This window comes from Tamandua tetradactyla, chromosome 2 (assembly GCF_023851605.1).
Source record: "Tamandua tetradactyla isolate mTamTet1 chromosome 2, mTamTet1.pri, whole genome shotgun sequence".
NCBI classification, from domain to species: Eukaryota; Metazoa; Chordata; class Mammalia; order Pilosa; family Myrmecophagidae; genus Tamandua; species Tamandua tetradactyla.
In genome coordinates, this window is record NC_135328.1 from 189,862,393 (window position 1) to 189,878,234 (window position 15,842).

General features: G+C 37.7%; 1 protein-coding gene across 9 annotated transcripts in view; it reads left to right on the forward strand.

Annotated features, from left to right (window-relative positions):
- KIAA0319L (KIAA0319 like) overlaps window positions 1-15,842 on the forward strand; it is a 220,936-nt gene that overhangs the window by 30,990 nt on the left and 174,104 nt on the right. For 8 of the 9 annotated variants that reach the window (XM_077150345.1, XM_077150350.1, XM_077150343.1 and 5 more), the window contains exon 3: window positions 11-537. The exons of the other annotated variant lie outside the window; for it this stretch is intronic. In XM_077150345.1, coding sequence (XP_077006460.1) covers window positions 11-537 — 527 coding nt within the window. The remainder of the gene's footprint in view (window positions 1-10; window positions 538-15,842) is intronic. 9 annotated transcript variants of the gene reach the window in all.

The window sequence follows — 15,842 nt, forward strand, 5'->3', positions numbered from 1 at the left end:
TTGTTTTTAGATGCCAGTGAGAGCAGGTGCCAGCAGGGGAAGACCCAATTTGGAGTTGGCCTCAGATCTGGGGGAGAAAATCACCTCTGGCTTCTTGAAGGACCCCCCTCTCTCCAGTCATGTTGGGCTGCCTGCTGCCAGGACTCTGCCTGCCATGCTTTTTGGTGGCTAGAAGGGATGTGCATTCAGGCAAACTGCAGCAGGCCCCAGAGCTGCCGGGCTTTTAGGACAGACACTTCCAATTCCATGCTGGTGTTTTTAAAAAAATTCCAAACTGCTGATGATTTGCATTTTCCACCTGAAGATGATGTACCACATCGTCTGGGGTTAGGTTGGAGTGGGGCATCTTGGAGAGGGCAGAGCCCATTCAGCGCACCACTCAGACCTGCTGTTTCTTCCCGTGACCAGCTGAGCTTAATCAGGAGACTTCAGAAGAGAGATGGTCCCAGTGAAGAAGTAGTTACACCTGTAGTCACACAGCATTCTAAAATGAATGACTCCAAGGAATTAAATCAGACTACCAGTGGCTCTGCAGAGGTAAGCATCTTAAAAGAAGGAGCAGAGAAACTTAAATCTGCTCTGGCATTTGCCACACATGAGCAATGAAGCTGATGCTTATAAGCATGGCTTACAGGCCGAAGAGTGTATGTATAAGCCTGCTTGGTGTCATTTTCTCTGGTTCTGCCTAGTGGTACAAGGGTTATTTGATCTTAGAGATGCTCACTCCATGTAAGCCTGACTGTCATTATGGTAAAAAGCAGAAAAGCCGCTCACTATCTAGTAAACTGGCTCTTGGCTGCAGGTAAGTGCAGTTGTGTGGGTGTTAGTCTCCACCAACGTTCTGCAGTGTTTTCTGCCAAATTGCAAAACACTTGACTGATGTGGTTGCCGTTAAGTTCTCCTCCTCCTTCCCCATCTCCTTCTTGTAAACACACTCCTTATGAGGTAGTTTCTATTTCAATCTGAATTAACCATGCCTGGCATTGCAGATAAGGACTTGGTCTGCTGGGCTGGGGAGCTGGATGTGTCCATTAGCCAAGAGATTTCTGGGGTGAATTATCACCAAGCTGTGTATGCAAAGGGAGATAACACCAGTAGAGTTTATTCTGCTTATTATGTTTCTTCATTGTTGATCTTCCTGGGCAAATGCTTAAAAGAAATGACTCACACTATTCTCAGTCTCCCTTGATTGCTGTGGCTTATTTTTGTATTTGTTTTGTCCTAATTGTCTTTCAAGTTAAAGCCAGAGTGGGGAGGCTATCACATGCCAGCCACCATGTGTGTTGATCATTGTACTATGTCATTTTGTTAACTTTCATAGCAGTATTTCCAAATAAGTATTATTAGTCCTTTTTACTAATGAGGAAACTGAGGCGCAAAGAAGTTAAATGTTCCTGGAGCTGGCCCATGCCAAAACAAAGCAAAGCAAAACAAAACAAAACAGATAAAGAGGTTAAACAAATTGCCTTGTGATTATGCAGCTAATAAATTACATAACTGGAATTGGAACCCAAAATTAATATTAAGAAAAAACTTATCAGGTACTATCAGGGTACTATCAGGGATACGTTTGATGTGCCCATAAACTTTTATGGAAACCTAATATCAATGTCAGGTACTTTTCTAAGCACTAGAGATACAAGGGATAACAAAACATGGTCACTGCCCTCAGGGACTTTTTAACTTAGGCATTCAGACATGAAGATGGGTATTTACAATAGTATTTAATTATTACATTAATAGATTTATGTACACAATACAGTAGGAACACAAAAGAGAAAATGATTCACTTGGACAGGCAGGTGATGGGTATGTGCGGGGAAGACTTTACAGAGAATGTTTAACTTATTTCTTAAAGAATGTATAGGATTTCACATTCTGGATAGAGCTGCAGTGTATGCAAAGTCTCAGTCAGTCAGCAAGTATTTATTGTGCATCTGTAATGTGCAAGGTACAAGTTACTGAACTAAGCTAGGCACTAGGAATATTATAGTACATAAAGATACACATAATTCCTGTCCTAAAAGAATTATGCTTTGATAAGGGGAAAAAACATTAAATTTCCAATAATTAAATAATTTTAAGTGTGATGTAGATTATTGAGAGGGTGAGTATAGAGTGCTGCAAGAGCCTATAAGAACCTAAATGAGACTAAGGGGTAAGAGAAAGCTACTCTAAGGAAAGAAAGGTTAATTTGTGATTTGATGTAGAAGTTGGAATTAGGAGAAGAAACTAGGAAAGAATATTTTTGGCAGAGGGTGCTGACAATTTCAAAGTTTTTTAGATGCCCTAGAGCATGGCAAAATCAATAAATTTATTGGTCTTGTTGGGCAAACAGAACAAGAGAACTAACTAATGGTGAAAGAAGAGGCTTGAGAGGTATCCAGAAGCCATGGGGCCTTAAAATACTGATATTTGTATTAAGATCAATGGGAAGTCATTAAAGAGTTTTAAGCAGGGGATAACATAATCAGAAACCTGGCTGTGTGGTGAGTAGCCTGGAGAAGCAGAAGAACGTATGTGGAGAGATCAAGTTGGAGGCTACTGCAGTGGTGCAGGCCAGAGAAGCAGTACTTGAGAAAAGGAAGTTGAAGATACAGGTAAGGAGATAAACAGTAAAAAACCTTGTAGAGTTAAGGCTCTCAAACTTGAGCATGCACTAGAATCACTTGGAGACCTTGTTAAAAACAGATGGCCTGGCCCCAACTCCAGAATTTCTGAATCAGTAGGTCTGGAGGGGACCTGAGAATTTGCATTTCTAACAAGTTCCTGTATAATATTGATGCTGCTTTTGGGGACCACACTTTGAGAACCACTGCCTTAAGGGCAGCGGGATTAGAATCCAGACCACAGAGCTCAGGATTAGCCTTTGGCAGGAGGAGAGATATCACTTTCACTGTGATAGGAAGGAAGGAATGGGTGAATACAGATGTCTAAGGTAGGTTTATAGATTTGGTAGAAGGAAATTTTGGTAGTTCTAATTGCATCCTTCTTTTTTTTTTTTCTGTAGTAGGAGGAAAGATCAACTTACTAAGAATAGAAGCAGAAGGTGAAATGGGGTAGTTGGCAGATAAAATAGAGATTTGGGAGAGTGGTAAAGGTCTGAAATAGCCATTGTAAAGAACAGAAGATGGTAAACTAGGTAAGAAAATAGAATGATTGCTGAGAAGCATTGAAGACAGAGACCATGAATTTATCATTGGCATTCATCTTTACAGTTAACTGATTCTCCTTAGTAGCTCTCAGCAACCCTGTCAAGTAACGGCTAATAGTTTTATCCAAGATTGGAACTTCACCCTTAGTTTGTGTAGAAGGAAATTAGGGCATAGAAATTGAGGTTGTCCATGAGAGTGAATGAAAGAGAGTGTATAAGAGAATAGGAAGGAAGCAAAGATAGGAGGGAACTTACAAAGATAAGGTAGAGGAGTTTGGTATTTAGAGGTTTCTGTGATGGGAAGCAGATGCTGGGTCCTAGAAAGGACCAGGTGGTAGTGGTCAGAGTATGAGCTATTTGAATTTAAGATTTTGAAGGTAAAGAAACTCTGGTGATGATAGGTCTGGGGTGCAAATATGGAAGAGGGTTGCTGAGGTAGATTGGAGAAGAAATTTATTGGAAACAAACTTAAAGAATTCAGTGAGCTCAAAGAACATTAAATGAGTCATCCATGTGAACATTGAGATCGTCTTTAATGATGATGATGATTATAGTAGCAATAACTAATATTTACCATGTGCCAGTACCATTTTGAGCCCTTTACATATATTAACTCCTTTGATCCTTTCAACTCCAGAGAAGCACTATTACTGTCCCCATTTTATAAACAGGAAAACTCAGGGACAGAAAGTTTAAAGATAATGGCCAAGGCAACACAGTAATATATGGTAGAACCAAGATTTGAACCCGGGCAGTCTGATTCTATCCAGAGTCGTCCTCTTAACCCTCTTACTCTTCAGGAAGGACTTGGGGTGCAGAGGAATTTTGAGAGCTAGATGCAAAGGCATCAGTCAAGTAAGAAGTGTGATTAGTTGGGAGATGACAGCTGTGATGAGTATTAAAGTGTAGTATAGCAGAATGGCAAAGGAGAAGAGGATTTTTCAAAAAAGTGGATGAGAAATGGTTTGGAAATGGCTTTGGGGAGGAAGAGTAAAGAATATAACAACCCACCTTCAATCCTGAAGTATGGGAGAATAAGTAGCTGTCATATTAGATACATGGAAAACAGTATTATCAGGGGAGGATAGGCTTATAGTGAAGGACAGGTGCTCAGGGTTGGCTTTGTGGGCATGTGACCTGTGCATTTGCACAAGTTCTTTTACTTAGAAAGGTCCTGCTGTCACGGTTGTGAAATTCTTGGTAATTTTTGAATAAGGTGACCCACATTTTCATTTTACACTGGATTCTGTCAGTTATGTAGGCTGTTTTGCAGGAGGTTTAGGGAACAATGCATAAAATGACTAGAATATAGAAGACTTTTTGTTTTAAATGAAGAGGGTAATAAGACATTTAGTGTCAGTCTCCCCAAAGAGGCCTCTCCAACTTAATAAGTAAAAGCTGGATCTAGCACAGAGTCTAGCTGAGGAGTCCCACTTTAGGGAGGATCAAGAGGCCTCTTTGTGGAGGTGACTTGGAATGAGGCCAGGAGGAAGGAGGTGACTGTCCTGTTCTCTACTGTTTGCCCCAGTGCCTCACGCAGCTTCTCCTTCTCCTAGAATATAATAAGCTGCATGCTAGAACAACGAGGGATTGTATGGGAAAATGCTTCTCTTGACCTCAAGTCCCCTTCAACTTTTAGGAAACTTTTTGAACATGTAATAGAAGTTCCAGATCATTCCCTGGAAGTTTTGGGTGAAAGAGAAGGAGATTGGGTCATACAGTGGAGGAAATCCAGATCATTATGTGGATAACAGTTGTAGTGTGATTACTGATTAACAACTGGCTTTTCCCTAAAAGACAACAACAACAACATAATCTGGGTTATAGAGCTTGCCAGTTTACATAGTATGACGTGCCAGGACAGTTGAGATCTATCTACCAAGTTACTAATTGCAGAGTTGGGATACTCAGTTGGCTCTTGTGAGTTGGTGTGAGCTGTCTCTAACATACTATGGGATAATTATGACCAAAACCAGTAAGATAATAAATATGGTAGCTCTAGGTCTGACAGTCCCTGGGAAATGTGAAAACTGAGGTCTTCAACACGACAAGCAAACTCACTGCCCATCTCCTCTCTACATGGGACATGATTCCCAGGGGTGTAAACCTTCCTGGCAGTGTGGGACAGAAATCCTTGAATGAAGTGGGACTCAGCATCAAGGAATTGAGAAAACCTTCTCGACCAAAGGGGGGAAGGAAGAAACGAGACAAAATAAAGTGTCAATGGCTGAGAGATTTCAAACAGTTGAGAGGTTATCCTGGAAGTTATTTTTATGCATTATGTAGATATCACCTTTTTAGTTAAGGCATATTGGAGAGACTGGAGGGGAGTGCCTGAAAATGTAGAGCTGGGGTCCAGTAGCCATATTTCTTGAAGATGATTGTATAATGATATTGCTTTTACAATGTGACTGTGTGATTGTGAAAATCTTGTGTCTGATGTTCCTTTTATTTATGGTATGGTCAGATGAGAAAAACATATGGATTAAAAAGAAATAAGGGGAACAAAAGTTAAAATAAATTTAGTAGATTGAAATGCTAGTGATCAATGAAAGGGATTGGTAAGGATTCTAGAAAAAATAGAGGAAACAAAGGATAAAATATATTGGGTAAGTAGAAATACCAGCAGTCATGAGAGGGAAGGGTAAGGGGAATGGTATGTATGAGTTATTTTCTTTATTCTTTTTATTTCTTTTTCTGAATTGATGCACATGTTCTAAGGAATGATCATGGTGATGAATATACAACTATGTGATGATATTGTGAGTTATTGATTACATACCAAGAATGGAATGATCATATGGTAAGAATGTGTTTGTATGTTGTTATATTTAAAAAAAATAAAGTAAAAAAATTAAAACAACAACAACAACAGCAAAAAGCCCTGAGGCCTGGCAGAATTTAGGTGTACACTGCAAGAAAGGTCTGTTTGAGATCTCATGTTCATTGGGTAGTGCTTTTTTTTTCTTGTTTACCATTACTGGGAAGGCAATAAATTGCTGTTAGCGAACAGGATTTTGAGAGCTCTGTAATCTAACATGGTGAGTGGGTAGACATGGGGGAAGGAATATTGAACTTGGATTATGATCCCTGAGTAGGAGTGGGCCTTTGCTACAGATAGTATTGCATAGAGGCATTACATAGTTTGGCATCGCATGTTGAGAACTACAAGCATTACTAAAAATTAAGAATTGGGGCAAATGAAGTCTTGAGATTCAGACAGGTTCTACTTGGTCTTTTTTTTTTTTTTTTTTGCTTCTAAAAAGGGAATTTATTAAGTTGCAAGTTTACAGTTCTAAGGCTGTGAAAATGTCCAAATTAAGGCAAGTCTCTAAAAATGTCCAAACTAAGGCATCCAGGGAAAGATACCTTGGCTCAAGAAGGTTGATGATGTTTGGGGTTTCTTTCTCAGCTAGAAAGGCGTCTGATGATGTTTGCTAGCTTTCTCTCCAGGCTTCAACAGCTTTCCTGGGGGCATTTTTCTTATGCATTTCCACAGATCTCTGACTGTATGGGTTCTGTTGGCTCTCTAGCTTTTTCCAAAATGGTTCCCTCTTAAAGGGCTCCAGGAAGCGACCCAACTTGAATGAATGGAGACACATCTCCATGGAAACCACCTAAGCAAAAGTTACCACCCACAATTGGATGGGTTCTGTTTGGTCTTTTATGCCATAATTAGGAGCGCAATTTTTTTTTCACTTTTTTATTATTTGTTTATTTTGAATCTGCAGATTTTGTTGACATACATTCACATAGCGTATATTCTATCGCAAATAAACAGTGTCTCACAGTATCCTCACTCAGTTGTATAGTCATCATCACTTTCAATTTTAGACAATTTTCATTGTTCCAAAGAGAACAATAACAGATAGACACACCCATACCAAAGAGAAAACCCCAAATTTCCCTTAACTCTTATTCTCCCCCACCCTTTGTTGTGGTACTAGTGAGGTATTCCTTTTAAATATAGTCCATAGCATGCAATAGGTAGTTTTCCCATATACTCCTCAATTATTAACTCTTTGTATAAAGTCTCATACCTTTGACAATACAATACTTTGTATAAAGTGTCATGCAAGAACTTATTTATATTTATAGTGTTAATTGTTGATACATGACTTTAAACAACCTTTTTTATTCATATTCACCTTCAATATGGCAGAACCCCACCACCACCATTTTTTAGGATGTTCATATTAGTGAACTCATACAATATTTATACTTTTGTGTCTGTCTTGTTTCACTCAGCATTGTGTCCTCAAGTTTCATCCATGTTGTCATATGCTTGAGGACCTCATTTCTTCTTACTGCTGTGTAATATTCCATCGTATGATGATAACACATTTTGTTTGTTCATCTGTTGATGGACATTTGGATTGTTTCCATCTTTTGGCAATAGAGTATAATGCCACTATGAACATCAGTGTGCAAATGTCTGTTCATATCACTGCTTTCAGCTTCTCTGAGTACATACCGAGTAGTGGTATTGCTGGTTGTAGGGTAATTCTATATTTAGTTTTCTGAGGAACTGCCAGACTGTCTTCCGCAGTGTTAATGCCACTATACATTTCCACCAGCTGTGAATAAGAGTTCCAGTTTAGGATCTTGATTCTTATCCTAAATGCCACGAATAGCTCTGGAAGCATCGTAAGATCATCCTGTGCATTTGTAGACATTTCTTTTGGGAGAGGAGTTGGAGTTTAAATCTCTGCTTAGTGCACTAGGAAAAGGAAGAGAAATGTATGCATTTCAGATCGCCTGATTAGGAATGACTAATCAGCACTCGTTTCTAGTTTGTACTGTTTTCACTAGGGTGGGTCAAGCAACTCTGCATCCAAAGTGGGAAGAAATTGCATCATAACTTGCTTTTGTCTTGGCTGAAAATGCCTGTAGAAGCTGCATTGTGTTGTCAGAATACATTTTTCATTCTTGCAGAAAACTAGATAATATTGTATGCAAGAGCAGGTGTTGTGGACCTTTTGCAGTTCCAAAAGTGGAAAGGAATATAACCAATTTGTTACCCTTTCTGAAAGAGGGAGAGACTTTATTGTTTGGTTTAAGGCCTCATCCTTTCTATACCTTGAGTCTTTGAATTGTTGTTAGGAGTATAATGAAAGCTTATTGATTGAGTCCTGGAACTTATACAGTACAGGTGGTTCAGCCATTGGCAATTAATTGCTACTAGTCCTGCTTTTTGAAAGGGGAGGGAGGGTGTACTTTAGAGCCCAGGAAATGAAGGTTCAATTAGATATCCCCACATGTAAGATTTGGCTTGAAGAAGACTGAGGCATTCCTTTCTTTACTATCACCATCTCCCCATTTCCAGTGAATTGTCTAAGCATTTCAACCCCTACAAGCCAGTGGCTTTCTGTGGAACAAATGACTGAGAGGATAAATGAACCAAGTATCTGGACATCTCTCTCTGTCTTTTTTCATTGAAGAGAAGTCTTGTGCTGACAAGGCCTGAGCTTATTAACAGATAAAGGCATGGAGTGTGGGCAGCAACAAAAAACCTTGCGTATCCAAGATCAGAAACCTAAGCAAGAAAGAAAGAAAAAAAAAGAAACCTAAACAAGGTTCTATTTTTCTTATTATTTTTTGTTGTTTTGGTTATAGTTTTTTTTCGTTTGCTAATTTTTTTCTTTAGTTTTTTTCTTTTTTAAATGTTTCCTGTTTCCTTTAATTCTTTAGGTATGTGAAGTTTTGCCAGTGGTTCACTTCTTTTTTTTCAGGCTATTGCTTCCTGACAAATTCGGAATCTCTCAGGTACTTGTCTTTCCCAGAATCTGAGTTATTTGAGCAGCAGATGACTAAAAACTGTTACCAAAATTTTTTTATCCCCTGGCCCCCATTAAGACTGCGGACCTTGGTAATTTGTGTGGATAACTGACTCCTCAACAACCTAAACTTTACTGTCTGTCTGTTTGCATGTACTGATTAGGCACTCCATTGACCCCGTTTAATCTTATGAGTGACCTATTGCATCAAGATAAAAATGGTACAGTCTGTTTTCTTGTTGTGTACGTTTAACAGAAATCCTTGCAATTGTGGTATTCCATTTTTCAAAAATACTTGTTCCTAAACCATTATACCTTTTATTTTTTTTCTATAACTACTTACTTTCTCCTCTAATCTCCTAAGAGTTCTTTAATCTACTTATTGGGTTTTAATTATGTGAAATGAGTTTGAAGTGTGTTTATTGGATACTTTGTAAGCTGATTTTTGATGCAAGAGATGATGAGGGTTTTGGTGTGAGTACCTAAACTACTAATGGCCAGAGCTTAAACCATGAGAAAAAACAGTATCAAAAACAGCCATCCCTTGTTTAACACCAACAGGCTGTCATCCCTAGGCTTCTCCCCTTCTTAGATGACATAAGTCTCTCAAAGGAGACTGAAAAGACATGTAACTACAAAAATAAACCGTGCTGTCTTCTTTAGCCTCAGCTTCAGTTGCTGAGAATTGTGTTGGAGTTGTGTCTTTAAACCCCATTGGCTTTGCTACTATGGGCATCTCATGCCCATTTCTTAGCAGGAGGCAGGATACAGGAAGACATTATCTTTCCTCTGATAAGGTTTTTTTAGTGGAGATGGTAGTTTTGTTTTATTTTAATAAAATTTTGTCTCAAATCAACTGTGTTGAAAGCTAAAGTTTTGTGAATCATTCTTTAATAATAAGCACACGTCTTACCAAAGAGGGAGCCCCCTATGGACTGTGATAATACAACCAGGATAAATGGGAACATCTTATGTGTGCCTTGCATGTTCTTACTCAAAAAGGAATAGATAGAAGATTTTGTTTTTACCTTGAATTATGGCATTAATTGCTGGGTCTGGCTTGTTTAATTTGAGGAGGGTACTCTCAGAGCAGGGATGGAGGGAGAGAATGAGGACTACAGAGAAGGGGAGAGAGAGAGCGAGAAGAAGGGGAAGAGAGAGAAGGGGAAGAGAAGGGTTGGAGGAGAGGGAAGATGGAGGGGGAATATGGAAGAGAAGAGGAAAGAGGAGGGGGAGTAGAGGAGGAGGAGCGAGGGAGAGGAAAAGTGGACCATTGTGCCATTAAAAATACGTTTTTGGGTGTATGAATGGCTCTTTTGTTTTTCTTCTGCTTTCTACTTCAGCTACATTGAATGTTTGCCCTTTGGTGGACAGCATACCTTTTTAAAAACAACTTTACTAACATACCATAAATTTCACGTTTATAGTATACAACTTGATAAGTTTTGACATATGTATACACCCATAACTATCACCACAGAAAGTCTCCTCTTGCACCTTTTTAATCCCTCCATTCCACTTTCTCCCTTATCCCAAGGCAACCACTGATCTGCTTTCAGTCCCTGTACGTGTTCTAGAATTTTTGTATAAATGAAATCATACTGTCTGTATCCTTTTCTTTTTAACACCTTTACTGAAGTATAATTTACATACCACAAAATTTATCCCTTTAAGTGTACAGTTAAATGACTTTTGTAAATTTTGTAAAGGAGATTATGGTAATAATTTTTTTTTTGCATGGGCAGGCACTGGGAATCAAACCCAGGTCTCTGGCATGGCATGAGGTAATTTTTTTTTTTACATGGGCAGGCACTGGGAATCGAACCCGGGTCCTCTGGCATGGCAGGCAAGCGTCCTTGCCTGCTGAGCCACCGTGGCCCACCCTAATCTACTTTTATAACATTTTTATAAACCCCCCAAATTCTCTTGTGCCCATTTGCCTAAAAGAGCCCTCATGTCATTCCCATTTCCAGCCCAACCCTACACTACCACTGATAGAACTTCTGTTTATATATTTGCCTTTTCTAAACCAGTTGATGTAAATGGAATTGTTCAATATATAGTTGTGTCTAGCGATTTTCATATAGCATAGTTTTTGAGGTTCATTCCACACTAGCATGTATCAGTGGTTGATTCCTTTTAATTAGTAGTATTCCATTGTATGTGTATACTGTACTTTGTTTATCCATTCATCTGTTGATGGATATTTAGGTTTTCAGATTTTGGCTGTTACAAATAAAGCCTCTGAGAGCATTTGTGCACATTCTTTGTATGGAGATATGCTTTAATTTGTTTTGGGTAAATACCTGGGAGTGGAATGGCTAGCTGGGCCATTATACTGCCAGGCCATTTTCCAAAGTGGTTGTACCAGTTTACATTCCCATCAGCAATGTGTAAAAATTCAGTTGCTCTGCATTCTCACCACCACTTGGTATGGTGAGTTTTTAAAAAATTTTAGACTTTGTAATAGATGTATAATAGTATCTCATGGTTTTGGTTTTCATTTCCCTAACAACTAATGATGTTGAACATCTTTTTATGTGCTTATTTGCCATCCATATATCTTCTTTGGCAAAGTGTTCAAATTCCTCCCCCCATTTAAAAATTTGGTTTAATTTCTTACATGTATATATGTAAGAAATTTTTTAGATAGGGGAAAAATATATATATATATGTATTTTTTTCGGGCACATGTCCTTTATCAGATATGACATTTGCAAATATTTTCTCCCAGTTTGTGGCTTGTCTTTCCATTCTCTTAATAGTATTGAAAATCAACTGATCATAGATATGTGGATTTAGCTCTGTACTCTCAATTCTTTTCCACTGATCCGTATGTTGGTCCTTATGGCAGTACCACACTGTTTTTTTTTTTTTTTTTTTTTTTTTTTTTTAAAGGAAAGACAGAGAGAAGGAAGGAAGGATAGAAGGAAGGAAGGGAGGAAGAAAGGGAAACATCTTTTAAACATTTTCTTGTTTTATTGTATTTTGTTTCTCCGTTTTTGTTACATGGGCTGGGGCCGGGAATCGAACCGAGGTCCTCCGGCATAGCAGGCAAGCACTTTGCCCGCTGAGCCACCGCGGCCCGCCCCACACTGTTTTAATTACTGTAGATTTGTGGTAAGTTTTGAAATCAGGAACTTTGAGTCCTCTAACTTTTGTTCTTCATTTTAAAGATTGTTTTTGGCTATTCAGGGCCCTTAGCAATATGAATTTGAGAATCATCTTTTCCATATCTGCAAAGAGGCTGCTGGAATCTGAATAGGGATTTCATTGAATTTGTAAATCACATTGGTAGTATTGACATTTTAGCCTTCCAATTCATGAACACAGGATGGCTTTCCATTTATTCAAGTCTTCTTCAATTTCTTTCAACAGTGTATTGTAGTTTTCAGTGTACAAGACTTTCACCTCCTTGATTAAATTTATTTCTAAGTGTTTTATTCTTTTAGATGCTGTTGTAAATGGAATTGTTTTCTTGATTTCCTTTTCAGATGGTTCATTGCTGGTGTATAGAAACTCACCAGACATCTACGTGTTTATCAAATATCCTGCCACTTTGCTGAATTTGTTTATTAGCTCTAGTAGCTTTCTTGTGGATTCTTTGAGATGTACTTTATATAAGATCTCTCTCTCTCTCTCTCTCTTTTTTTTTTTTTTTGCATGGGCAGGCACTGGGAATTGAACCCAGATCTCCAGCATGCCAGGTGAAAGATCTCTTAGTAGTATCTTTGAAAGAGCAGAAGATCTTATTTTTGATGAGTACAATTAATCATTTTTTAAAATGGATTGTGTTTTTTGGTGTATCTAAAAATGATTTTTTTCTTAAAGTTTATAGTTTTAGGTTCTGCATTAAGGTCTAGAATTTTTTTGGTACATGGTGGAAGCTATGGATATAAGTTCAGGTTTTTTTTGCATATAAATATCCAGTTTTTCTAGCACCATGTTTTTTCCATCCTTTTTTTCCACTGAATTTACCTTTTTTATCTTTGTTAATAATCAACAATATGTTTATGAGTCTACTTCTGCACTCTTCATCTGGTTCCATCAGTCTGTTTGTTTATCTTGATACTAGTACCATACTGACTCGATTACTGTAGCTTTATAATACATCTAAATCAGATAATGTAACCCTTAAAACTTTGTTCTTCTTTATCAGCATTGTTTTGGCTATTCTTGATCCTTTGCATAGCTTTCTACAATTTAGAATCAGCTTATCAATTTCAAAAAAAAAAAAGGCCTATTAGGATTTTTGCTGTTTTGACCACTGTAGCTTTGTAATAAGCTTTAAAGTCAGGTAGTATGAGACCTCCCACTTCATTTCTCATTCTCAGGATATTTTTAGCTATTCGAGCACTCTGCCCCTCCAAATATATTTGATTATTGGTTTTTCTGTTTCTGCAAAGTAAGTTGGAATTTCAGTTGAATTGTATTGCATTGAATATGTAAATCAGTTTCGGTAGAATTGACATGTTAACTATATTTACTTCCAATCTATGAACATGGTATGTCCTTCCATTTATTTAGGTCTTCTTTGATTTCTTTTAGCTATTTCTTGTAGTTTTTTTGTATATAGGACTTTTGTGGCCTTGGTTAAATTTATTCCTAAATATTTTATTCTTTTGGTTGCTATTGTAAATGGAATTTTTTTTCTTGTTTTCCTCTTCAGATTACTCATTACAAGTGTATAGAAACACTACTGATTTTTGGGTGCTGATCTTGTACTCTGCCACTTTGCTGTACTCATTTATTAACTTTAGTAGCTTTGCAGTAGATTTTTTTTTTTTAATTTTCTACGTCAGTTATAGCATGTCACCTACAAACAGTGAAAGTTTTACTTCTTCCTTTCCAATTTGGATGACTTTTATTTTTTTCTTGTCTAATTGCTCTAGCTAGTATTTCCAAAACAATGTTGAATAGCAGTGGTGACAGTAGGCATCCTTGTCTTGTTCTTGATTTTAGGGAGAAAGACTGATTTTAGAGGGAAAGCCTTCAGTCTTTCCCCATTGAGTGTGATATTAGCTGTGGGTTTTTCATATATTATCATGTTGCAGAAGTTCCCTTCTATTCCTTTGAAGTGTTTTCATCAAGAAAGAATATTGAATTTGTCAAATGCCTATTCTGCATCAATTGAGATGATCATGTGGTTTTCCACTTTGATTTATTGATGTGTGGTGTATTATATTAATTGATTTTCTTGTGTTGAACCAGCATTGCATACCTGGAATAAATCCTACTTGGTCATGGTATATGATTCCTTTACTGTGCTGCTGGGTTCAATTTGTGAGTATTTTATTGAGGATTTTCACATCTATATTCATTAAAGAGATTGCCTGTAATTTTCTTTTCTTTTAGTATCTTTGTCTGGCTTTGGTATTAGGGTGATGTTGGCTTCATAGAAAGAGTTAGGTAGCTTTCCCTCCTCTTCTGTTTCTCTGAAGAGCTCGAGAAGGAGTGGAACTAATTCTTTTTTGAATGAATGGTGGAATTCACATGTGGAGCCATCTGGTGCTGGACTTTTCTTTTTGGGGAGCTTCATAATGATGGAGTCAATCTCTACTTGTTATTGGCTTGTTGAGGTCATCTATGTCTTCTCAAGTCAATGTTGGTTGCTCATGCTTTTCTAGGAAGTTGTCCATTTCATCAGTGTTGTCTAGTTTATTAGCATATAGTTGCCCATAGTACTTTCTCATTGTTTCCTTTTTTTCTGTGGGGTCAGTAGTTATGTCCCACCCCCCATTTCTGATTTTATTTATTTGCATCCTCTCCTTTTTGTTGTTGTTGTTGTCAGCCTTGCTAAGAGTCCATCAGTTTTATTGATTTTTCTCAAAGAACCAACTTCTAGTTTGTTGATTTTCTCTATTGTTTTCATATTCTCAATTTCATTTATTTCTGTTCTAATCTTTGTTTATTTCTTTCCTTCTGTTTGCTTTGAGATTAGTTTACTGCTCTCTAGTTCTCCCAGGAGAACAGTTAATTCCTCAAGTTTTGCTCTCTCTTCTTTTTTTTTTGGCATGGGCAGGCTCTGGGAATCGAACCCTTGTCTCTGGCGTGGCTGGCAAGAATTCTGGCACTGAGCCACCATTGCACCGCCCTCTCTCTTCTTTTTTAATTTCATGGGTCCTGTTTTTTAATCCATTCTGCCAGTCTGTGTCTTTTGGGGAGTTTAATCTATTAACAATTAATGTTTTTACTGTAGAAGCAGTAATTTCTTCTATCATTTTGTCTTTTGCATTTTATATGTCAGATCCTTTATTATTATTATTTTCTCTTTTTACCCTTTCTGACAGTCTTCATTTGTACACTCTTCTCCAGGCCTCTCTCTCTTGCCTTTTCCTATCTCCCTATAATGTTCCCTTTAGTATTTCTTGTAGAGCCAGTTTCTTAGTCACAAACCCTCTCAGTGTCTGTTTGTCCGAGAATATTTTAAACTCTCCTTTGTTTTTTGAAGGACAGTTTTGCTGGCTATAGAATTCTTGGTTGGCACTTTTTCTTTTTCAGAATCTTAGATATATCATACCACTGTTTCTCGTCTCTATGGTTTCTGCTGTGAAATCTGCATATAGTCTTATTAAGCTTCCCTTGTATGTGAAGGATCACTTTTCTCTCTGCTTTCAGAATTCTCTCTTTGTCTTTGACATTTGAAAATTTGATTAGTAAGTGTCTTGGAGTAGATCTTTGTGGGTCTGTTCTGTTTGATGTATGCTGTACTTTTTGTATCTACAATTTTATGACTTTTTAAGAGATAGGAAATTTTCAGTGGTTATTTTCTCAGTTATTCTTTTTGCCCCCTTTCCCTTCACTTCTCCTTCTGGGATACCTATAACATGTATCTTTGTGCTCTTCTTGTTGTCATTCAGTTTCCTGAGACCCTGCTCATATTTTTTTGTTCTTTTCCTTATCTGTTCTTT